Source organism: Hyla sarda, chromosome 7 (genome assembly GCF_029499605.1).
Source record: "Hyla sarda isolate aHylSar1 chromosome 7, aHylSar1.hap1, whole genome shotgun sequence".
NCBI lineage: Eukaryota > Metazoa > Chordata > Amphibia > Anura > Hylidae > Hyla > Hyla sarda.
The window spans coordinates 142,478,126-142,504,856 of record NC_079195.1 but is presented as its reverse complement, the minus strand read 5'-3'; the positions used below and the strand labels follow the sequence as shown (position 1 = coordinate 142,504,856).

The following is a 26,731-nucleotide window of genomic DNA, read 5'->3' as shown; positions in this document are numbered from 1 at the left end:
AATGTGTGTGTATGATGTCGATGTGTATGTAATGGATAATGTGTGTATGATCTCAGTCTAAGTGTGATGTTTATGTAATGTATGATGTGTGTATGATGGCTGTCTGTGTGATGTGTGTATGTATGTGATGTATGATGTGGGGTGGGCAGCGGTGTATGTATGATGTGTGTGTGTATATGTAATGTGTGAATTATGTCTGTCTATGTGTGATGTGTGTGTAATGTATGATGTGTGTATGATGTCTGTGTGATGTGTATGTAATGATAATGTGTATGATGTCTGTATGTGTGATGTGTGTATGATGTCTGTCTGTGTGATGTGTATATAATGTATGATGTGTGTATGATGTCTGTCTGTGTGATGTGTATGTAATGTGTGATGTGTGTATGATGTCTGTGTGATGTGTATGTAATGGATAATGTGTGTATGATGTCTGTCTATGTGTGATGTGTATGTAATGTATGATGTGTGTATGATGTCTGTCTGTGTGATGTGTATGTAATGATAATGTGTGTATGATGTCTGTCTATGTGTGATGTGTATGTAATGATAATGTGTGTATGATGTCTGTCTGTGTGATGTTTATGTAATGTATGATGTGTGTATGATGTCTGTCTATGTGTGATGTGTATGTAATGGATAATGTGTGTATGATGTCTGTCTATGTGTGATGTGTATGTAATGGATAATGTGTGTATGATGTCTGTCTGTGTGTGATGTTTATGTAATGTATACTGTGTGTATGATGTCTGTCTGTGTGATTTGTATGTAATGGATAATGTGTGATGTGTATGTATTGTATACTGTGTGTATGATGTCTGTGTGATGTGTATGTAATGGATAATGTGTGTATGATGTCTGTCTATGTGTGATGTGTATGTAATGTATAATGTGTGTATGATGTCTGTGTGTGATGTGTATGTAATGATAATGTGTGTGTATGATGTCTGTCTGTGTGATGTGCATGTAATGGATAGTGTGTATGATGTCTGTCTGTGTGATGTGTATGTAATGTATAATGTGTGTGTATGATGTCGATGTGTATGTAATGGATAATGTGTGTATGATGTCTGTCTGTGTGATGTGTATGTAATGTTAATGTGTGTGTATGATGTCGATGTGTATGTAATGGATAATGTGTGTATGATCTCAGTCTAAGTGTGATGTTTATGTAATGTATGATGTGTGTATGATGGCTGTCTGTGTGATGTGTGTATGTATGTGATGTATGATGTGGGGTGGGCAGCGGTGTATGTATGATGTGTGTGTGTATATGTATAGTGTGAGTGTATGTGTGATGTGTGAATGATGTCTGTCTATGTGTGATGTGTGTGTAATGTATGATGTGTGTATGATGTCTGTGTGATGTGTATGTAATGATAATGTGTGTATGATGTCTGTATGTGTGATGTGTGTATGATGTCTGTCTGTGTGATGTGTATATAATGTATGATGTGTGTATGATGTCTGTCTGTGTGATGTGTATGTAATGTGTGATGTGTGTATGATGTCTGTGTGATGTGTATGTAATGGATAATGTGTGTATAGTGTCTGTCTATGTGTGATGTGTATGTAATGTATGATGTGTGTATGATGTCTGTCTATGTGTGATGTGTATGTAATGATAATGTGTGTATGATGTCGATGTGTATGTAATGGATAATGTGTGTATGATCTCAGTCTAAGTGTGATATTTATGTAATGTATGATGTGTGTATGATGGCTGTCTGTGTGATGTGTGTATGTATGTGATGTATGATGTGGGGTGGGCAGCGGTGTATGTATGATGTGTGTGTATATGTATAGTGTGAGTGTATGTGTGATGTGTGAATGATGTCTGTGTGATGTTTGTATGTATGTGATGTATGATGTTGGGGGGCCAGTGGCGGGTGTATGTATAATGTGTGCATATGTATGGTGTATATGTATGGTGTGAGTGTATATGTGTATGATGTATCTGTGATGTGTGTATGTATGTGATGTATGATGTATGATGTTGGGGGGCCAGTGGCGGGTGTATGTATAATGTGTGCATATGTATGCTGTATATGTATGGTGTATATGTATGGTGTGAGTGTATATGTGTATGATGTATCTGTGATGTGTGTATGTAATGTATGATGTGGGGGGGGGGGGGGGGCACTACTGCCGCTGCCGCCGCCAGTTGTGCTATCTAATTTTATTTATTTTTAGTGGCTTCTGGTCACCCGCACTGAATTGCACCCCCAGAATCCCGCCCCTTCATGCCCGCCAACCAAGAGCTCCACGGATGCAGACAAACACGCCCCAACCAAAACTACAACTCCCAGCATGTTGCACCATAACCTAAACTGTAGAACTATAAAGTGCAACATGCTGGGAGTTGTAGTTTTGGTTCGGGTCAGCTGCAGAGCCATAGGCTGCATCAGGGCATGCTGGGTGTTGTAGTTACTAACTGCAATTCCCAGTATTCCTTGACACAGCCTATGGCTCTGCAGCTGACACAAACCAAAACTACAACTCCCAGCATGTTGCACCATAACCTAAACTGTAGAACTATAAAGTGTAACATACTGGGAGTTGTAGTTTTGGTTCGGGTCAGCTGCAGAGCCATAGGCTGCATCAGGGCATGCTGGGTGTTGTAGTTACTAACTGCAATTCCCAGTATTCCTTGACACAGCCTATGGCTCTGCAGCTGACACAAACCAAAACTACAACTCCCAGCATGTTACACAATAACCTTAACTGTACTACTACACAGTGCAACATGCTGCAACACCCACAGAACCATAGGCTGTATCAGGGCATGCTGAGAGTTGTAGTTGTCTAGTAACTAAATGCAACTTCCAGCATTTTCTGACACAAAATGCAGCACATAAACTGGAGAAGCAGAACCCCCCCCCCCCCTGCCCCCCAGTAACACATAAGTCCCTATGAAGACTGAAAAATAGTGATTAAAATATTTTAAAAAGTGCGTATATATGTGAATAAGCCCCTTTCCTAATAAAAGTTTCCAATTTTCTTTAAAAGAAAATGTACAAAAATAAACATAAGTGGTATCGCTACATGTGGAAATGTCCAGGCTATTAAAATATGATGTTAATTAAACCGTACGGTGAACGGTGTAAATGTAAAAGAATAGTCCAGAATTGTTCATTTTTGGTCACTTCATATTAGAAATTTTTTATGGTGATCAAAAAGTTACATCTAAACTTTTCTGTGGATGCCTCGCGTGTAAAAGAAGCTACAACTCTCCCTCCGCTAATATCCTGGCATACTGCGATCGCCTATTAACCCATTAGATCACCGCTGTCTAAGCTATCAGCAGTGTCTAAAGGATCTTCTATCCATCCCTGGTGGTCTAGTGGGGGGGGGGGGATCAGACTATTTTGATCGAAATTATTTTTATCTACCAGGACAAGTGGATTTTCTTGAGGGACAAGTAGATTGTGTTCCGCTTTAGTCCCTTGGACAAGTAGTTTTTTTTTTAATTTTCACACCCCTGTAATATACATGATGCCCAGCTAAAGGGAAGATAGTGGGGTGCTTTAAAAGTCCTTGTGCCATATACAAATAAGGGCACACAGGTCTTCTCAAAGCTATTCATGTGAGCACCTACAGGCACTTAGGAGCTTAGAGAAGACTCAAGTTTTCTCATTTGTACAAGGAACAAGTAATCTTATAGGTCAGTGCTTTTAAAAGGGGTACTCCCCTGGAAAAGTTTTTTTTTTTTTTTTTTTTATCAACTGGTGCCAGTAACCAGATTTGTAAATTACTTCTAATAAAAAAAATCTTAATCCTTACTGTATCTATAAACTGTTGTATGCTCCACAGGAAGTTCTTTTCTTTTTGAATGTCCTTTCTGTCTGACCACAGTGCTCTCTGAACACCTCTGTCCATTTTAGGAACTGTCCGGAGCAGAAGAGGTTTGCTATGGGGATTTGCTTCTACTTTGGACAGTTCCTTAACCCCTTAAGGACGCAGGGCGTATGCATATGCCCCCGTTTCTGAGTCCTTAAGGACTAAGGGCGTAAGGATACGCCCTGCGTTCTTCCGGCCCCTGCTGCTCGCCAGGCAGGGAACGGACCGGGATGCCTGCTGATATCGTTCAGCAGGCATCCCGGCATATCACCCAGGGGGGCCCTGAGGTCCCCCCATATCAGAGATCACCGCAAATCGTGCGTCCATTCAGACGTGCGATTTGGGGTTATTCTGGGTCAATCTGGTCTCTAGTGACCCGCAAAAAAAGGGTGAATGGGGCTGAAACCTCCACAAAAACACTACACTACCCAAAATAAAGAAAATAAATTAAAAAAAGTCTGGTACGGCACGGTTTCCAAAACGGAGCCTACAGCGGTTGAAAAACAACAACTCACAATATTGAAGGACAGCCACTGACTGTCCAGGCATGCTGGGAGTTTTGCAACAGCTGGAGACACCCTGTTTGGGAAACACTGCCGTAGGTTTTTTTTTGTGGCGGATTCAAATCCCCAATTTAGGCCTCAAACGCGCATGGTGCTCTCTTGCTTCGGAGCCCTGTCGTATTTCAAGGAAACAGTTTAGGGCCACATATGGGGTATCTCCGTACTCGGGAGAAATTGCGTTACAAACTTATGAAAAGGTAAAGTTGGGGTCTACAACAGCATGTTAGTGTAAAGACAAAAAAAAATTTTTACACTAACATGCTGGTGTTGCCCCAGACTTTAAATTTTCACAAGCGGTAAAAGGAAAAAAAGAATCCTAAAATTTGTAACACAATTTCTCCTGAGTACGGAAATACCCCATATGTGGGCATAAAGTGCTCTGTGGGCGCACAACAAGGCTCAGAAGTGAGAGCGCACCATGAACATTTGAGGCCTAAATTGGTGATTTGCACAGGGGTGGCTGATTTTACAGCGGTTGTGACAAAAAAAAAAAAATACCCACATGTGACCCCATTTTGGAAACTACACCCCTCACGGAATTTAACAAGGGGAATAGTGAGCCTTAACCCCACAGGTGTTTGAAAATTTTTCGTTAAAGTTGGATGTGAAAATTAAAAAAAATAAAAATAAAAAATTTCACTAAAATGCTGGTGCTACCCTACATTTTTCATTTTCACAAGGGGTAATAGGAAAAAATGCCCCACCCCCTCCCCAAATTTGTATCCCCATTTCTTCTGAGTAAGAACATACCCCATATGTGGATGTAAAGTGCTCTGCGGGCGAACTACAATGCTCAGAAGAGAAGGAGCGCCATTGGGATTTTGGCAAGAGAAGGTGTCTGAAATTGAAGGACATGTGTGTTTACAAGCCCCCATAGTGCCAGAACAGTGGACCCCCCACATGTGACCCCATTTTGGAAACTACAACCCTCACTTAATGTAATAAAGGGTACAGTGAGCATTTACACCCCACAGGTGTCTGACAGATTTTTGGAACAGTGGTCCGTGAAAATGAAAAATTTTATTTTTCATTTGCACAGCCCACTGTTCCAAAGATCTGTCAAACACCAGTGGAGTCCACTGTTCTGGCACCACGGGGGGCTTTGTAAACACACATGGCCTCCCACTTCTATTCCAACCAAATTCTCTCACCAAACGCTCAAGCGCTCCTTCTCTTCTGAGCATTGTAGTGCACCCACCGAGTACTTTACATCCACATATGGGGTATTTCCATACTCAGAAGAAATGGGGTTACAAATTTTGGGAGGCTTTTTCTCCAATTACCCCTTGTGAAAATGAAAAATTTGGGGTGACACCAGCATTCTAGTGAAAAAAAAATCAAATTTTTCATTTTCACGTCCAACTTTAGCCAAAATATGTCAAGCAACTGTGGGGTGTTTAGGCTCACTGTATGCCTTGTTACGTTCCTTGAGGGGTGTAGTTTCCAAAATAGTATGCCATGTGGGTTTTTTGCTGTTCTTTTACCATAGGGGCTTCCTAAATGAGACATGCCCCCCAAAAACAATTTCAGCAAAATTTGATTTCCAAAAGCCAAATGTGACTTCTTCTCTTCTGAGCATTGTAGTGCGCCAGCAGAGCACTTGACGTCCACACATGGGGTATTTCCATACTCAGAAGAGATGGAGTTACAAATTTTGGGGGGCTTTTTTTCCTTTTACCCCTTGTAAAATTTCTAAAACTGGGTCTACAAGAACATGCGAGTGTAAAAAATTAAAATTTTGAATGTTCTCCATTTTGAATGTTCTCCATTACCTTGCTGCTATTCCGGTGAAACACCTAAAGGGTTAACACACTTTCTGAATGTCATTTTTAATACTTTGGGGGTGCAGTTTTTATAATGGGGTCATTTATGGGGCATATCTAATAAGAAGACCCCTCAAATCCACTTCAAAACTGAACTGGTCCCTGAAAAATTCAGGTTTTGAAAATTTTGTGGAAAATTGCTGCTTAACTTTGAAGCCCTCTGATGTCTTCCAAAAGTAAAAACATGTCAACTTCATGATGCAGATATAAAGTAGACATATTGTATATGTGAATCAATATATAATTTATTTGCAATATCCATTTTCCTTACAAGCAGAGAGTTTCAAAGTTAGAAAAATGCCAAATTTTCTAAATTTCCATGAAATTTGGGGATTTTTCACCAAGAAAGGATGCAAGTAACGATGAAAATTTACCACTATCATAAAGTAGAATATGTCACGAAAAAATCTAAATCTCGGAATCAGAATAAATCTGTAAAAGCATCCCAGAGTTATTAATGCATAAAGTGACAGTGGTCAGAATTGCAAAAAAGGGCTGAGTGCAAAGGGCTCAGTCCTTAAGGGGTTAAATGGACAGAAAAGAAATTCAAAAAGATAAAAGAACTTCATGTACCTTATAGGTACAGGAAGGATACATTTTTTTTTTAATAGAAGTAATTTACAAATCTGTTTAAATTTCTGGCACAAGTTTATTTAAAAACAAAAAATGTTTTCCAGGGTACCCCTTTAAAGCATGTGTTATAGCAAGAGGCCCTCAGGGCCTATAGAAGCCCCCAAAAAGGAATCTCATGCTGTAATTTGGGGATCAGGTGCCTCCATTATTTCGGTCAGTCATCAAATACTCTACATAAAGACAACCACTAGTACCAATGCTATTTAAAAGTAACAAGTCACCTGTTTTACACTTTCCATAGTAACCATAGGCAGTATTAAACACTGACACTTCTTTATCACAGTGATCTCGTAGATATCGAGTGATATCGTAGCTGTCCGGGCATGCTGGGAGTTGTAGTTTTTCAACAGCTGGAGGCACCCCGGTTGGGAAACACTGGCTTATAGTCATTAGGGCGGTCTGCTATTTCTGATTAATAGATCTATCCCTATACGCAAACAGAGAGAGATCTATGAATCAAGCCACCAGAGACCACTCCAAAAACCGAAGCCCTGATGCCATCCAAAGTTACTACTAGGATTTCTCCGAAACAGCACAGCGGGTAATGTGAATCCTATTTCATTGTGATGAGGGAGCCTGTCTGTCAGAGTTCTATGCTGCTCCTGCTTCAGGCAGCATTAGACTAGTCACAGGTTCCCTTTAACATTCTGGAAAGTCAAGATTCAAGTCAAATATGACAAAAAGTCAACATGATCCATTCATTTAACACATAATCTTTACGTATTCAAGAATTGCTGTTACACCCTGGGTTTTTTTCCTGCCTTTTTGGAAAACTGTGGAAAAGAAAAGCGTTATGACCATATGTCAATACACTATTTATTTACATCACCCAAAGCATAAGATCAGCAGCAACAGATTGACAGCATATACAGTGGTCCTAAGAGTGTCGGGTTTTTACCAGTGTGAAATGTTGTTTCAGACTTGCAGGATTCCTCTCTATTTACTATGGGGATTCACAGATTTACGTGTGGAAAATTTTCTAACCAGCTTTTTCCAGGTGGAAATTTCCAGCAATTTATTCATGATTTTCTGTGAATTCAATAGTAAATAGGTCGGGTTTTGAAACCATGCCCCATTTCAGCTTTTTACAATGCAATGTCGGGTTTGTTGGATTTTCCTTGTGCACATTGGCACAGGCATGTCGCAGACACTGGCCCTGATTTACTATTGGAAACCTGACCCATTTTGTTGGGTTGTGCAACAAAATTTGGAGCAATGTAAAATGTAAAAACCTGACTCTCCATTTTACTCAGAAAACCTGAAAAGGGGACATGACCGCCAGGGAAAAACAGTGTGTCCCCGACATTTTCAAAAAATCACAACATATTTACTAAGTTTTCCACAGAAAATGTGGTGGATCTGAGCTCTGGAAAACCCCACAGCTTTAGAGCATGTGTAAAAAAAAAGAAAATGTAGGGAAAAGTGCAAAACGTAGGGAAACATTAGTAAATACAATGGAAAAATACTTGTAGGGAATCACAGCCCACAAAGAGAACTACACTCTTAGTAAATCAGGGCCACTATGCACCAAAATAACCCAACAAAACTAGTTGGTTTTAACTTAATAAATGAGGGCCAGTATGTGTGAAAATATCCTTACAACGCAGATATATCTCCTTTTGCAAATGGTATATATGTTTTAATCACGGAAAGGGTTATTTCCCCCAATTTCTGCCTATTTGATTCTAAAACCAAAATGGAAAAGTAAATTAATGATGTTGAACATTCTCAGGATGGGTACGTAGCACAGAGGCTGGCACTGTAACTATTATGGGGGTCCTGAAGAGAAAGAATCCAGTGTTGGGTGGCACCAGGGAAGGAAAGAGGGGCATGATTTGAATTTTGTTGGGGTGTCTTCACTATGTACACTGCTTGGTATCAAACAGAAAAAAAGAATGTTTGTTAAGACTACATGGATTTTGGACCTACTCATAAATGTATACAGTTGAGTTTTAGCAGTCAGCCCTTTGGCAAACATTGTAGGGTGGTTATATATGGTACTTATTCTGATTGGGTGACTGTTACTAGTGGGGTACCACAGGGGTCCGTCTTGGGTCCTGTCCTATTTAATATATTCATTAATGACCTTGCAGAGGGGTTGAATAGTAAAGTAGCAATCTTTGCAGATGATACTAAACTCTGTAAAGCGGTAAACACAATAAAGGACAGTGAACTGTTACAAATGGATCTGGATAGGTTGGAGGTTTGGGCTGAGAAGTGGCAGATGAGGTTCAACACTGATAAATGTAAGGTAATGCACATGGGGAGGAAAAATCCGGGTTGGGATTATGTATTAAATGGGAAAACACTTGGGACGCCTGAAGTGGAAAAGGACTTAGGGATCTTATTTAACAGTAAATTTAGCTGTAGTGACCAGTGTCAGGCAGCTGCTACCAAGGCAAATAAAATCATGGGGTGCATCAATAGGGGCATAGATGCCCACGACAAGGAAATCATTCTACCACTGTACAAATCACTAGTCAGACTGGAATACTGTGTACAGCACTGGGCACCAGTGTACAAGAAAGATATAGTGGAGCTGGAGAGGGTTCAAAGACGGGCAACCAGGGTAATATGGGGGATGGGAGGACTACAGTACCCAGAAGATTATTAGTAGGGTAATTTATTTAAGAAAAAAGCGACCACGGAAGCGACCACGAGCTGTAAAGAGCTTTGACAGAGGGAGGGGGCTCCCTCTGTCTCTCTCTTGTAGCACCCCGCAACGATCGTGGGGTGCTGCTGGTTACCTGGGCAGCTGGGGGTCTTCACAAGGACCCCCAGGTCTGCCCTGGTTATTGTCTGTCAGGACGTTTCCGCAGTGTTAGAGGTATCCGTCAGCATCATGTCAAAAAGTGTGATGCTGACGTATACTGTAGCAGCTCCATTTATTTCAGTATAGCATACATTATTTCATTTATTTCAGTACAGTATACATTGGCATCCCTTTTTTGACATGACAACTGACACCTGTACTGCAGCAGAAATGCAGTATGAATGGGGACTATTCATATAATGATGCCCTGAAAGCCAAAGGGGGCTCCTCTCCTTCTTGGTCCTACCAGGCGGTCAGGCAACCAGATATGGCCTAAGTAGGGGTACTGCCCAGCCCGGGACAAACAGGGTGATAAAATATGGGCGCATTTCCTCCATTTCAAAAGCAACTTACACAAATGATGTCCCACAAATAAAGAATTTGTGGGGGGAAAAAAGCTAATTGCTATTTTTCCACTGACTTTGAAATAATTCTAGCCACACAATAAGGGCTCAACGTATTCACTTTTGCCCTAGGTGAATACTTTAGGGGGTGTAGTTTCGAAAATGGGGTCACATCTGGGGGTGCAGTATTGTTCTGACAGCTAGAATGCTTTGCAAGATGAAGTGCGGCCTATAATTTATATAATGATATCCTGAAAGCAAAATGGTGACCCCTTTTGGGGGTCAGACGGGGGTTCTTTACTGTAAGAGCAGTGAGACTGTGGAATTCTCTCCCGGAGGAGGTGGTCATGGTGAACTTTGTAGAGATCAAAAGGGGTCTGGATGCATTTTAGGAGAATAACAACATAACTTATAGGGACAGAACGTTGATCCAGGGATTTATTCTGATGCCATATTTGGAGTCGGGAAGGAATTTTCTACTTCTAGTATGAGTTTTTTTTTGCCTTCCTCTGGATCAACTCAGTAGGGACTCACTAGGGTTATAGATTGAACTTGATGGACTGTTTCTTTTTCAACCTTATGAACTATGTAAATTATCTCAAAAAGGATATTTTCTAGTTTCTCCAATCAAAAATATTACAAGTGGCTGTGGAGGATAACACCTAGCTAGACGGAGCTAATTTCAGGTTTATACAAAATGTTAACTTTTAAACGTTTTTATAATATTTATAATAAAGAAACATATTTTAATAATTCTGGAACTAGTAGAGTTAAATAAATACCTTTATGCAAAAGTTAATTAACGCTGTGAAGTCCCATTTCTTGGCATATGACAGATTGTATGACAGAATTGCCTCCTGGAAAGAACAAAATACATGTTTGCTGAGAATAGCAGGTAAGAATATGTGGGAGTATATCGCCCCCTGCAGGCCATTAAAAAGACAAGCAGTACAAAAAAAAACCACACACACACTAGAAAGTAATAATGCCAAGTAACATTTAACATATAAATCTATTTTTTTCAATACTGTATACAGTTTCTGTGAACTATAGATAATGATAATTCCAACAATAAATCAGGCTATACAAGGGATTCTAAAAAGGAATGCAAGAAAAACAAATGGTGACTGGTGTTTAATAAATAAACCGGACAGCAGCAAATATTACATAATTATAAAATCACAGTAACTATTTATTTAATTTCCTTCCACGCCAATTCTATTTACCCCTCCCCCCCATTTGTTTTATTTTAACGTGTGAATAGTACCAAACTCAACTTATATTTGGAGTTCACAATGTATCTTCAAGACCTTCATGTAGTTGGCTATACACAAGGCAATTATTTCTTATGTCATGTCATGAATGTTTACAATTATTTTCTTTATTTCCGACAACAGATTGTTTGTATCATATGTAACAAGATTAAGTGTGATCCCTACTAGTCACAAATGAAAAAATATGACATTTTGTAATACCAGTTTTGCATATGTCGAACCTTTTGAAGTTCTCACATCTATGGTCAGGAGAACCATCCAATGGATTTAGAGGGGTTTTCCAGCTTTGTTTAATCAATCTTACAAAGCTAGAAAACCCCTCTATATTCATTAGATGGTTCTTGCAATTTGAAGGGGCTGCAGCCATTTTAGTGTTTACCAATGCTCACTGGTATCACCATACTTTTAATCGCTAAGGTGCAAGGTACTGCAGTGTTGCCACATAAACATGAATAGGGGAAACACTGCCGTACCCTCGTAGTACTGCTACTACCGATGCAGGTATGATCAATTATAAACACTAATGAGCCAACAGTGCAAGCGTCACAGCCACTTTATTCAGCTGATGGGCACGGGTGCCTAGAGTCAGATCCCCCCATATCTAATATTGGTTGACTTTCCTGGGAATATGCCATCAATTTAACAAAGCTGGATCATTTCTTCAAAAAAAATTAACTAATAAAAAAGGTCACTATGAAGAACTCCCTATATAAATGGGCACAATATAGCACGCACCTTAAGTTCATGTGGGTTTCTTGTCCTACTCAGAGAGCTCTTTATCAACTGCCATCGACTCCCAGACATCTTCCCTCCATTCTGTAAAGGATATAGATCTTCTGTAAACATTTAAACAGATTCAACGTTTAAAGTTTCTTAAGCTGCCCATTTCTTACCTCATCGTCTACCGGATAAAGATTCATATGTGAGCAGGGCATTTTCACATACGTGTTGTCCCATTTGTCAACAAAATTAGAGGGATGGGGTAAGGGCACCACTTTCTCTTGTAACTTATCAAACTGTAAAAAGAACAAAACCATCAAATTAAAAAAAAAAGTGTTCGGTCTACACTGCCATTTTGCTTTACATTATTCTGTCATCTGTACAGAAAACTGTTCAGAAAAGTTCAATTTAAATAAAAATCTGTGCAGAGGATGGTTGCCCATAGCAACCAGATTGCTTCTTTTAAATAAAAAAAAAAAAACGCCTCTGCAAAATGAAAGCAGCAATCTAATAGGCTGCTATGGTCAACTGCACCATTATCTGCCTACACAGGTTTTGATAACTGCCCCATTGTCTTTTCATGTCCAACTGCTAAGGCTCTCCAGCAAACAGCTGAATTTGTCAGTGGAACATGTTGTATTACATTTCTCTCTTTAAAAGGGGTTATTTGGCTACAAAAATATTTTATATACTCTATTTTATATACTATAGCGTAGAATGAAAATTAAAAGCTATACTTACCTACCCTGAGCCTTCTTGCTGCAGGTCTCCGCTACTTCCTAGTAATGTGCTTTCCCTGTAAGGAGCGCTCATTCAGGGGAGGCGGTACACAACAGCAGCTAGTAATTGGCTGAGAAGAGCAGTTTCTATAGCAATAACACACTCCCAGGAAGTAGTGGGGACCAGGAACAGCAGCTCAGGGTAGCAAAGTACAACTTTTTATTGATTGCATCCTGAACAATGATTTTTTTCTGCATACAAAACCTTTAAGATGCTTTTTAGCAGCTCTCCACTCTAGGTCATAGAAAGGGTCCCGAGCAGGTGACCCTTCTCCCTGCCATAGCAGTCCATATGGACATGGGTTGTCTGGATGGGACCATATAGCCCGCTGCCTCTTGACAAAGCCGCTCTGTGATGTAAACATTTTACTAGTGTGTATTCGCTCTACTAATCGCTCATAAACTGCAGATACATTCTGAATCATCTCCATTCAGGTGTATGCTGCCGTGTGGCACATTCTGCAGCAATCTCCTTAAGTTCTTACAAGAATAGAAGTGACACAATGAAGTTTTTATTTTTAGGTATAGTATATTTTGTTAAGTAAAGTTTGTGGATTTTAGAATACAGTAAATGGGATTTATTAGGAACTTATGACCATGAAAGTTGTATTTTGGTACTGCAGTCTTAATGGACAACCCCTTTAATGTTCCCACTTAGATAGATTGTGTGTGACATCAGTTGCCTTCAGATAGTTTTTTTTAACGTTACAACATGTGGTTTTTTTTTTGGGGGGGGGGGGGGGTTGTCTTTAATGAGCAAAATAGTACAGCATAAACATAAAAGAGAAACCTCATGTAAGCCAGTACAATTTCTATTAGCTTACCTTTACAGTAACTGTGTGATGTGGAAAAGGCTTCAGTGGCTGCTCTCGCATTTGACACACTGGCATCCGGTTTAGTTCTGCCAGTGGTGTCCCCAGCCAGGTTGTCTTGCTGTATATGCAACAAATCACAGTTATGCATCACAGTAGACTGAATGACATGGGAGTATATACACAGTGACGTAAGAAGACATTCATACTCTCACACACTGAATACACAATATCTAACAAGATAAGTTGAGGGAGTTAGGCAAACTAGGGAATAAATCTCCTCTTTGTGCACTTTTAAAAAGCGGCCCCTAAAAGTATTCAACTAACACTAAGGATGGATTTTTGTAATCTCTGGACTGGATACCTATACTTTTAGAATGCTTAAATAAATCACTGACAATAATCAGTTAATAAAGGTAACAGATCTCCTACATGGAACGGTTTTGTAATGTAGTGTGAACAATCATATGTAAATTCCAAAGAAAGTCAGCAGATTTTATTCTCAGAAACAAACAGTAACCTTACTGAAGCTCAGGCAGCATTGATAATATACTGTCTGTATTAAGAAGAGTCAGTGCAGAGCTGTGATTGGTGGTCCAAGAGAAAAGAAAAAAGGCCTAACTATGAGGTCCCATGTCCATAGTAACTCAATCTGAATGTGTGTGTGTGAGAGATTATATATAATGTACACATACATACATATCCACACAGTAGCTAGAAAAAGTAAGCAAACCCTTTAGAATTACCTACGGTACATTTCTAAACTGTTCCCCAATAAAAAGTAACCTGGCTGTGCTAGATACTAGTCTAACTAAACAACCAGCTTTACTATTCACATCTAAATTGCATGGAGAAAAGTCTAAATCTAGCAACCTGTATAAACATTTCTAGGATGTCCTGCATGCACAGCCCTCTTGCGGTCGTGCCACTACATCTCGGCCACAATTGACTTGTCAATTAAAAAATACAAAATCACCTTTTTTTTTTTTTCAACCATGCTAGTCGATTTACTTGTGTGCATTGGGTTATAGTCTTGTTGGATTACCCAGTGTCTCTTCAGTGTCTAACATTCTCCTAGAAAATGTTTTGATACAACTTTGAATTTATTGTTATATGAATGATCACAAGGTATTTCGAACATGAGGTAGGATAGCAGCCCCAAGCCATGATGCTCCTCAATTGAGAGGAGTTTCAGTAATAATGTGAAGGGTTCTTTTTGCTCCATACATGGTATCATGCAAGTGTGCAAAAAAGTTCCACTTTTGTCTCATTTTCCTAACATTGATTGGGTACTTCGAGGGAACCCCCTTTTTTTTTTTTTTTAAGCATGCCCAGGCTAACATCCTGTCACTGTGTTGGCCTCTGGTGTGATCCACTCTCTAGTGCCGGGGGTTGACACATCAGATTACAGCTCAGTCAATCAGTGTCCAGCCTCGACATGCATGACATATTGGGCCCTGGCGCCAAGAAGAAGATTGGAGAATTGAAAAATATAAAATAAATAAATAAATAAATAAATAAAAGTTTTCTGCCGGAGTAGCCCTTTAAGGAACATCTTGGGCAGACTTGAGAAGGATGTTATTTTGGAGAGCAGCAGCTCCACTCACGTTACCTTCCATGGACACAGTATAGAAACCCAGGCAATTCTAAAGAGTTCACTTACTTTTGCAACTGTACGTAAGATATGGAATTATTCAAATAAATCTTATGAGGTGCTGATATTGCACAACTGACATTCAGATCCTTCAGTGAAATCAGGTGACCCCTCCTAAATTGTAAGTCCCATGTTCACGGTCATTCTGATCTCACAGTAAATTAAAGGTCAAAGGTATTGGCTATTTGCAGCTTCTGGGCTGTGATGTACTGTAGAAAAGTTCTACCTCTGACAGGACATAAACAGTTGAATTGAATTACAAACCTATTAAATACCTTACAAAGATGTTGTCCTTTAATTTTAAATAGGCAGGGAAACAAATAATTAAAATATTATGCACCTACACACTCATTTGAAAAATAAATAAAGCACTGCTGAGGAGTTGTTCAAATCAAATAACATCATATAGGTGAAGGCCATGATGATATATGGAAACGAGTACAATATTAGAGGAAGGATAGGTTTCTTCAGGATAACTGTATAGTGAAAGGAGGCTCTACTGCTCTAGTGGGTGACAATTAGCCTGGATACAAGATAAGATAGAGTTGGACATGGAGGCACACAGGTTCCACAACACGTCCTGTAGCACATTTGCCCACAGATGTTGCAAATGGTCCTGTAGAACTTGCACCCTCATAGGGTGTTGTAGTTCTATAAATGCTTGACTGGTGATAAATCTGGTGACCGACAGGCCACGGAAGTGTTGCAATCTGGTGGATATATTCCTGGAAAGCATTTGCTGTGTGTGGGTGAGCATTGTCATGCTGAAAAATGTTAGTTGGAAGCCCTTCAATGTGGCTTCAGGATGTCCTGCACATATCACTGAGCTGTTAGTTGTCCTCATATTACTACTAAGCGTGACCGGCTATTGTATGCAATGGCTTCCCAGATCATCACACCAGCAGTTAGGGTTGTGTGCTGCTCCACAGCAAAGGCAGGACTGAAGCGCTCATCACAAGGTCTCCACACTCCGACCAGACCCTCCTGCTGATCCCAAACAGTGTGGAGGCCTTGTGATGAGCGCTTCTGTCCTGCCATTGCTGTGGAGCAGCACCCAACCCTAACTGCATGGGAACGTCATTAGAAGCTGTAACAATTTACATATTTCCCCAAGACATAACAGATATGGGGGGAAAAAGTCGGTGCTTCTTATTCGGCGAATACACCCCTATCGCGGCGGTCCCTGCAACCATCAACGGCCGGGACCCGCGGCTAATACAGGACATCACCAATCGCGGTGATGCCCTGTATTAACCCTTCAGATGAGGCGATCAAAGCTGACCGCCGCGTCTGAAGGGAAAGTGACACATTCCGGCTGTTCAGTCGGGCTGTTCGGGACCGCCGCGGTGAAATGTCCCGAACAGCCCGACTGAATAGCCGAGTTAGTGCTTACAGGACACCGGGAGGGACCTTACCTGCCTCCTCTGTGTCTTCTCTGTTCAGGGATCCCCTGTATGGCCGGCGCTCTCCTTCCTCGTCATCACGTCGTCGCGTATGTGCGTCGGCGTGCGTAACGACGTGATGGCGGCGACGAAGAGTGAGGATACCCGGCCGGCAGCAGAGACGTTCCTGAGCGACGGGGACACAGCGACAGCTATGGAGCGACATCCAGGGCAGCAGGGACGGGTCCAGAGCGGCGGGGACACGTGAGTATTACCTCCTATGCAGTGGTCTTCAATCTGCGGACCTCCAGATGTTGCAAAACTACAACTCCCAGCATGCCCGGACAGCCAACGGCTGTCCGGGCATGCTGGGCGTTGTAGTTTTGCAACATCTGGAGGTCCGCAGGTTGGAGACCACTATTGGGTTCAAAATCTTTATTTTTTTAGATTTTGCACCTATAAATTGGGTGCGTCTTATACGCCGGTGCGTCCTATAGGACGAAAAATACGGTACTACTTGGGCAGTGTTATAAGTGCTTTATGCTTAAGAGTGACAACCAAAAAAATTTTACAATTCAGTGTATCAGACCAAAAAAAAAATATATATGAAATGAAATCAGGATTATATCTCTGGCCTTAATATTATTTTTGGAAATGGCTAAGGGGATAGGGGGTACACTTGGCAAGCAGGGTCTGGATTGCCGAGACTACCAGTAGAGAGGATCGATTCATCTGCAGACAAACAAGAAGAGAGGCCAGGTTTCCTTGTTCACCATTACACCCTGCCCCTACTGCTGGTGTGATGACCTGAGGAGTATCGGCATATGATGTTGTAGTGGTATGAGTAACACTAACAGCTCAGCGCTACGTGCGGGACTTCTGCAGCCTTGAGTTGCCTCTCGTGGTAGAGCTTCAAACTGACATTATTCAGCAGGACAAAGCTCGAACACCAAAAGTCTTTTCCAGGAAGGTCTCTGCCAGATTGCAACACTTCCTTGGCCTGTCCTGTAAGCGAGATTTATTGGCTGATCGATCATTTATGCGGAGCCAGCTTCAGCAACCTACAATGTGCAGGATCTACAGATGGCCCAATATGCTGAAGATGCTACAGGAAAACCTGCATGTCTCCATGCCATATATCATCTTATACCAACGCTTGAGGCGGCCCAACAGGGTACTAGAGCTTTCTTCCAATTGTCCAGTTTCCCCAATAAACGTATCCTTTCACTCTAATACTGTAATCACTTACACAACTGCTCCTTGGTGCATTATTATTCTTTTTTGACAAGTATATTTCACATGCCCTGGAGGAGGGGAGACTAAATGGAAAGGAATGCTTTAGAGATTTAAACCAAGCGCATGACTTTCCCTAAAGAATAACCTGAAGATGCAAAACTCAAATAAAGAAAAGAGTTTGAAGACTACAAATAAGGGAAACTTATTGAGTGAACGTTCAGCATTTGCAGAGGACAAATAAATTAACCTCTCCAGCTGTAACTTACTCGTCTTTGAAGGAGCATTCGACTGTGTGAAAAACATAACGTCTCTTCCAAATCCAACGTTTTACTTCAAGGGCGGCAAAGAATGCTAATCCACAGGGTGCAGTGTACCTCATCATCTGGCGAGGACACAATGCATACAAGTCACTGGGGTGAACGCTTGCTAAGAAAAACCTCCAGAAATCATTGGATTGTTTTCATCTAAAAAGTGTGCACAGCAAATATGATATTGTACATCAATAGTGAAACTGCATCTGCCATGTGGCTTATACGCTTGAAACACACATCTTACATGTATGCACAAAGGGTTAAACTAGTGGGCGTCAAATGGTTTAAAGGAGACGTCCCATGCCCGATCATTATTCCTATGGGAGAGCTGAAGATAGCCAAAAGGTTCTCCCAGAGAGATACGGAGGGGCCGTGGAAGCCCCCACTTCAGGCGGGGGTCATGACGCGCCATTCTGTGGGAGAGCCGGGGCTCCGTAAAGATGTTCGGGGGGGGCGCAGCTCTCAGACCCCCCATGAGCTAAAACTTATCACAAAAAAACTTTTCTGTAAAGATCGGGCATGGGATCTCAAAAAATTAAGCACAATTAAAGGGGTTATCCTGAACTTTGAGAACAAATGGATGAGAATGGGAGCTGTGGGGGCCCAGGACTAGGTAAGGTTTTTTTTTCTATTTCCCCCACACCCAAGCATCATATTGTTTTTTCTAAAACAGTGAATAGACCCTATAAAATAGCTGAAACCTTCTGAATCAGCAAAGTATAATTATTAACCCCTGAAGGACTAAGCGTTTTTCCGTTTTTGCATTTTCAGTTTTTCCTTATCACCTTCTAAAAATCATAACCCTTTCAATTTTGCACATAAAATTCCATATTATGGCTTATTTTTTGCACCACCAATTCTACTTTGCAGTGACATTAGTCATTTTACCCAAAAATCCATGTTGAAACAAAAAAAATTCATTGTGCAACAAAATTGAAGAAAAAAAATGTCATTTTGTAACTTTTGGGGGCTTCCGTTTCTACGCAGTGCATTTTTCGGTAAAAATAACACCTTATCTTTATTTTGTAAGTCCATACGGTTAAGATGACACCCTACTTATTATATAGGTTGGATATTGTCGTACTTCGGAAAAAATATAACTACATGAAGGAAAATTTCTATGTTAAAAATTCTCATCTTCTAACCCCTATAACTTTTTTATTTTTCCGTATACGGGCCGATATGAGGACTAATTTTTTGCGTCGTGTTGTGAAGTTTTTATCGGTACCATTTTTGTATTGATCGGTCTTTGTGATCGCTTTTTATTCATTTTTTCATGATATAAAGTGTGACCAAAAATACTTGGAATTTTATTGCGCGTACGCCATTGACCGTGCGATTTAATTAATGATATATTTTTATAGTTCGGACATTTCCGTACGCGGCGATACAAAATATGTTTATTTACACAGTTTTTTTTTTATGGGAATAGGGGGGTGATTCAAACTTTTATTAGGGAAGGGGTTAAATGACCTTTGTTAACTTTTTGTTTTTTCACTTTTTTTTGCAGTGTTATAGCTGCTATAGGGAGCTATAACACTGCACACACTGATCTCTTATGCTGATCCCTGCAAAGCCATAGCTTTGCACGGATCAGTGAGATAGGGGCTAGATTGCTCAAGCCTGTAGCTCAGGCTTGGAGCAATCAAACCCCAATCGGACGCCACAGAGACAGGTAAGGAGACCTCCGCCTGCGTCCCAGCTGATCGGAACATCGCGATTTTATTGCGATGTTCCGATCAGCTCGACTGAGCTGCCGGGAAGCGCTTACTTTCACTTTCAGACGCGGCGGACAACTTTGACCGCCGCGTCTGAAGGGTTAATAGCGTGCGGCACAACGATCGGTGCCGCGTGCTGTTAGCCCAGGGTCCCGGCTATGAATAGCAGCTGGGACCGACCTGGTGTGATGCGGGGTCATGGCGTGAGTCCTTACGCCCTGAGTCCTTAAGCGGTTAATTTACTGCATATCAGTTTTTGGGTTGTTCACACACACACACACACACACACACACTACCTTTACAGTGTTAATGTCATTAAAAACACATTTTGACATGTCTATCAGAAATCTCAAAAAGTTGTTGAGCGCACTAGGTCTCACTGCTAAGACCAAATGTGATGGAGATTTATTGGCCGGGGAAGCAAGTGGCATTGCGCTCCGCTCCCTGGCCGGCCAAGAGATCCGTACGTTTCTCTGCATAGACTTCTGTGCAAAGAAATGGATAAAACTGTCTGCGGCCAAGGAGTGGAACGCAATGCCGCCTGTTTTCACAGATAACTCACAATCGCAGTGGGTCTCAGGAGTGAGACCCAGTGTGCTCAACAACTTCTGAGATGTCTGATCGACATGTAAAAAAGTTATTTTTAATTACAGTGATACATTAAAGAGTACTTGTCATTTCAGGTGACTTGTCCATAAAAGCCGTCACGTGTATACATGAGAAGCAGCACCATTCCTGGCCATTATATAACTTGTATATGGTATTTTTCAGCAGATTTCTGCTTTGCATGCTTCATCTATACTTTGCAGTGCTCCTAATAGTTGATGGGCAGATGTCCCCCCAACATATAGAAGACAAAGCTGAGATGATTTTCAGAGAAGATTTAAGCAGTTGGAGAGGGGGAGAGAGAGAAAAATTTGATAACAAGAGAAAGAAGCATTTTTTGTCAATAAGATATAATACAATGTTTGTTACATTGGCTTGTATTATTGATTTTTGCAAATTTTGTGCAAATGACAGTGTTCTGTTTAACATGAAAAAAAAAACATTTTCATCATAAAATGGCTAAAATCAAATGTAATTTTAAGTTCTTTTTTGCGTTTGGGTTGAATTTTTTTTTGGCTGTTATTTTACACAAAAAAATTTGACATACAACACTTTATTTTACAGCTGTAAAACGAATCTGTTTAACCCCTTAACCCCTTAAGGACTGAGCCCTTTTTCACCTTAAGGACTCAGCCATTTTTTGCAATTCTGACCACTGTCACTTTAAACATTAATAACTCTGGAATGCTTTTAGTTATCAATCCGATTACGAGATTGTTTTTCCGTGACATATTCTACTTTAACATAGTGGTAAAATTTGTTGGTAACTTGCATCCTTTCTTGGTGAAAAATCCCAAAATTTGATGAAAAATTAACCAGCATGTTAGTGTAAAAAATAAAATAAAAAATTACACCAACATTCTGGTGTAGACCCCAACATTTCCTTTTCCTAAAGGGTTAAAGGAGAAATAGCCCCCCCCCCAAACCTTGTAACGCAATTTCTTCCGGGTACGGCGATACCCCATATGTGGCCCTAAACTGTTGACTTGAAATACGACAGGGCTCCAAAGTGAGAGAGCGCCATGCGCATTCGAGGCCTAAATTAGGGACTTGCATAGGGGTGGACATAGGGGTATTCTACGCCAGTGATTTCCAAACAGGGTGCCTCCAGCTGTTGCAAAACTCCCAGCATGCTTGGACAGTCAATGGCTGTCCGGCAATACTGGGAGTTGCTGTTTTGCAACAGCTGAAGGCTCTGCTTTGGAAACAGTGGCGTCCGGACGATCTTATTGGGGGGGGGGGGGGGGGGGGTACTGTGTAGGGGTATGTGTAGTGTATGTGGTAGTGTAGTGTAGTGTTTTTAGGGTACAGTCACATGGGCAGGGGATTACAGCGAGTTTTCCAGCACAAATGTTGCTGCATCTCAAACTTGCAGCAAGAAACCCACTGTAAAACCCTCGCCCATGTGAATGTACCCTGTACATTCACAGGGGGGGGGGGGGTGCACCAGCTGTTGCAAAACCACAACTCCCAGCATGCATGCTGGGATTTATAGTTTTGCAAAAGCTGGAGGCACACAGGTTAGGAAACACTGAGTTAGAAACAGACAATGTTTCCCAACCAGTGTGTCTCCAGTTGTTGCAAAACTACAACTCTCAACATGCACTGACTGTCCAGGCATGCTGGAAGTTGTAGTTCGGCAACATCTGAAGGGCCAGATGTTGCTGAACTAAAACTCCCAGCATGCCTGGACAGTCAGTGCATGCTGGGAGTTGTAGTTTTGCAACAGCTGGAAGAGCACAGATTGGAGACCATTATACAATGGTCTCCAAACTGGGGCCCTCCAAAAGTTGCAAAACTACAACTCCCAGCATGCCCAGACAGCCAAAGGCTGTCTGGGCATGCTGGGAGTTGTAGTTTTCAGACTCCAAGAAGCAGCAGTGAAGATCTTCACTGCTGCCTCTGAGGACCATGTACTTACCTGCCGGTCCCGTCGCTGCTCCTCCATGTGGCCGGTCCCGCCGCTGCTCCAGGTAAGGCCGCCGGTCCCCGCGTGTTTCCCCCCCCCCCCTATACCGCAGGTCCCTGCGAGCCATCTTCCCCCGTTCTGCCCGATTTCCAGGGGCGGGCAAGGTGGGGGATCTGAACTTTCACCCCAGGTCACTGTGATTGGTCCACAGGGACCAATCACCGTGATCGCTGACCAGGACCATCAATGGATGGTCCTGCGGGGTGAAGCAGAAGTTGTCTCCTGCTGGAAACAGCGGGACTTCTGCTGGTTAACCCGTGCGATGCTGCGCAGCGCCGGGTTAACTGTATGCCTTTTATAAACGGCGGGGTGCGCGAACGCACTGCACAACCCGCCGTTTGTAAACGGCAGTCTGCGGGAAAGGGTTAAACAAAGGGCCAGAGAATTTAACAGTAAATAATTAACTTAACAGTGAATGTCCATTTACTGGACTATTTTTTGAGCTTTAAAACAGTCAAGAAAGACTCCAAAATACTGTGTGGGAATATGGTCTTACTCAAAAAACTGAGCGACCATTTACAGTCATATTACTGGCCATGTAGTTTCAAGGGAAAACTTGTGGTATTACTGGAAAATTGACATGTTATTTGGAAATTCCACCTATCACATGTGAACATGGTGCCATATGCATGCATGCAAAAAAAAAAAACTACGGGACCGTGTACACGTGCATATTTTTGCTGCAGATCTGCTGAAGATTTTGCTGCTGCAGAATTTGCTGCGCATTGACTTCAAATGATAGGAAAATCAGATACAGGAACCTGCAGCAGAAAATACGCACATGTGAACAGGCCCTAAGGGTATATTCACATGTGCCGTATTTTGCTGCACATTTTCTGAAGCTGAATTTTCTATCCACTGACTTCAAAAGGGTAGGAAAATACGCAACAGAAAATACGCAGCAAAATACAGCACATATGACCGTACCATAATAATAAATAGATACTCTCACATACTATACTACCTAGCTGATGAATTCTGCAGTTAGGCTGAAGTAGTATGTTGCACCAAACTCTACTGCAGGGTGCTGGCAAGTACAAAGTGCCCACCATGCTACACATGGAAAGGAAACCTTTCATTGCCTATCTCGCAGCAAACCATCACTACACACACACACATATTCTGTGTAGGAAAAGGTCTGCAGCATATAGAGGAGATTTGAAAAATCTCCAACACTTACATTCTACTATAATCCACAAGTAGAATCTGTAGCAGTTTCATCACTGTGTGAATACACTTAAAGGGGTACTCTGGTGGAAAACTAATTTTTTCATATCAATGGGCTCCAGAAAGCTAAACAAATTTGTAAATTGCTTCTATTAAAACATCTTAATCCTTTCAGTTCTTATCAGCTGCTGTATACTACAGAGGACGTTGAGGTGTTTTGACCACAGTGCTCTCTGCTGACATCTCTGTTTGTGTCAGGAACTGTCCAGAGAAGGAGCAAATCCCCATAGCAAACCTCTCCTGCTCCAGACAGTTCCTGACATGGGCAGAGGTGTCAGCAGAGGTCAGACTGAAAAGAACTACTCAACTTCCTCTGTAGTATACAGCAGCTGATAAGTACTGGAAGGATTAAGATTTTTTTTATAGAAGTCATTTTTTTTTTTTTTTAAACTGTAAATTTTTATTAAAGTTTTGAAATACCAAAAAAAAAAAAGACACAGAAGGAGTGCAAATGATAACAGGAATCCAAACCAGCCCCAGACATCGGCAGGCAACCAGAACAGTAAAAGTAAAAACAGTGTAAATGTTAATAGAAGTAATTTACTAATCTTTCTAACTTTCTGGAGTCAGTCGATACGTAAAAAAAAAAATATATAGTTTTCCATCGGATAACCCCTTTAATGTAATCTTTCATGCGTCATTGTTTAGGACTGTGCTCTACAGAGATATTTGGCAGTGACCAATATGTGGTAAAGAAACATTACTGGATTGCCACAACTTCAGGTGTCAAATGGAAATAAAGTAGCAAGTCACTTTGTACTCATAACATTTTGTGCGTGATGCACTGTTGGGCTAAGGGCTTTAAAGGGGTACTCCGGTAGAAAACTATTTTTTTCATATTAACTGGTTCCAGAACGTTAAACAGATTTGCAAATTTAAAAAATCATAATCCTTCCAGTACTTATCAGCTGCTGTATGCTGCAGAGGAAGTTGAGTTGTTCTGTCTGACCACAGTACTCTCTGCTGCCACCTCTGTCCATGTCAGGAACTGTCCAGAGCAGGAGAAGTTTTCTATGGGGATTTGCTCCTTCTCTGGACAGTTCCTGACACAGACGTGTCAGCAGAGAGCATTGTGGTCAGACTAAAATGAACAACTCAACTTCCTCTGTAGTATACAGCAGTTGATAAGTACTGAAAGGTCAAGATCTTTTATAGAAGTAAATTTACAAATCTGTTTAACTTTCTGGAGCCAGTTGACATGAAAAAAAAAAAAAAAAAAAAAGATTATGGCCCACATTTATCATTGTAGTGTAAGTGAAGCATTTTTATACACCTTTTTTTTGTGTGCAGGAAATGTGTAGGAGCACCAAATTTATTAAATGGTCGCAGAGCATGTGATAAATTTTGTGCAGGTACACATTTTCGGAAATTTCTCTCTATACATACACCAAAAAGCTACACTAGGTCTGGGCTGGTGTAGATTTGCACCTTTTTGGCTGAGTTGCGCCTTTTTTTGCGCCTTTTTACAAAAAGGCGCACTTCATAAAATCACGTCTACAGACTACTCAAAATATAAAAGAGTGTACAGATAGTCAAAAACATCTGGAAGAAGCAAAAACGTCTAGCTACAAAAGGCGCAAATTCTTGAAAGATGCGCCAAAATTGTGCCAAATGTACAGGAAAAAAGGGTGTAAACACTATAGTAAATGTGGATATATATATATATATATATATATATATATATATATATATATATATATAGTGACATTCCATCTCGGGGATTAGCTCTGGGATCATCCTGGTCACTTGCCACAGGACACGTTTCCTCGCAATAACTCGCCAGACAACCGTTCTGCATACAAGTCTGGCACCTCGCCAGCTTTATTTACACAGGTTGCAGGTAAAACAAAACATAACTCAGGAACAAACCAAAGTCCCAGACCGTCTGGTCACTGACTACACATGTAAGCATGCCCTGACTACTAACTGGTGAGCTACCCTCAACAAGCATAAAACATGTGTCCCTGCAACCTGTTTTACTCACAGTTCACACTGTCACTTGGGGCCACTCACAGATTCCAGCTGTGTGCTTCCTCAACAGGGCCCGAGTGTCTCCCCCTACAGTGACATGCTGTTTCCCAGGGAGAGCACAAACTATTCTGTTTCCTTTCCTTTTAAACACACTTTCCCTTCCTGATACCTCATTAATCAGGCCACAGGTGGAGGATTCTCCAGAGTTAGCAAGGGAAATACACCCTTTTCTTGCCCCACTGTCACAATATATATTAGTTTTCCACCGGAGTACCCCTTTAAGGTGCACATTAGAGATGAGCGAAGTTACAGTGATTCGATTCGTCATGAACCTCGCGGCTCGGCAGTTGATGACTTTTCCTGCATAAATTAGTTCAGCTTTCAGGTGCTCCGGTGGGCTGGAAAAGGTGGATACAGTCCTAGGAGGCTCTCTCACCTGAAAGCGGAACTAATTTATGCAGGCTAAAGTCAGCAACTGCCAAGACGTTAGTGACGAATCAAATCACTGTAACTTTGCTCATCTCTAGTGCACATCTAAGGCTAAATTCACATTCTCAACATGCATGCTACACAAAGGGTCATGTAAAGCTCCAAATGTACATGCTAAATGTCTCCAAAAATTATGCATCATGGGCATCTATTTAACAGAAGCTCCAATGACAGTCCATTTATGCATGTACGTCCCCCATCCCTGTACTCCAGACCTCCTGATACAAATCTTCCAATAAATATGTGCTGAGGGGCTATGATGAGTACAGCTGCTGTGCAGGGAACTCGGGAGGAGAAGACGACTGAATGGACCATTCATGGGCAGTTACATCATTCTAGTTTTCCAAGGACTTCCTTCTGGGATCAGGCAACTCATCCTTGTATTGGAGGTATATTTTGTGAGTCCTCCAAATTTATCCCTTCCATGAGATCAAACGTGATGTGAACAAGGCATAAAGGGAGGTCTAGTAATAAAAATAACCAACTAACCCAGATAATGACACCAAGAAATGTAGTGTTTAAGTGAGAAACATTTTAAAAAGGTAAGATAAGCTTTGGGTGACTTTTC

General features: G+C 41.2%; 1 protein-coding gene across 3 annotated transcripts in view; it reads right to left on the bottom strand.

Moving 5' to 3' along the window:
- PARG (poly(ADP-ribose) glycohydrolase) overlaps positions 1-26,731 on the bottom strand; it is a 173,886-nt gene that overhangs the window by 125,658 nt on the left and 21,497 nt on the right. For 2 of the 3 annotated variants that reach the window (XM_056530917.1, XM_056530919.1), the window contains 4 exons: positions 13,613-13,721; positions 12,183-12,305; positions 12,025-12,105; positions 10,798-10,872 (listed from right to left, as the gene is read on the bottom strand). In XM_056530917.1, coding sequence (XP_056386892.1) covers positions 10,798-10,872; positions 12,025-12,105; positions 12,183-12,305; positions 13,613-13,721 — 388 coding nt within the window. Of the gene's footprint in view, positions 1-10,797; positions 10,873-12,024; positions 12,106-12,182; positions 12,306-13,612; positions 13,722-18,138; positions 18,255-26,731 lie in introns of all 3 variants that reach the window. The other variant, XM_056530918.1, reaches the window with a different exon arrangement.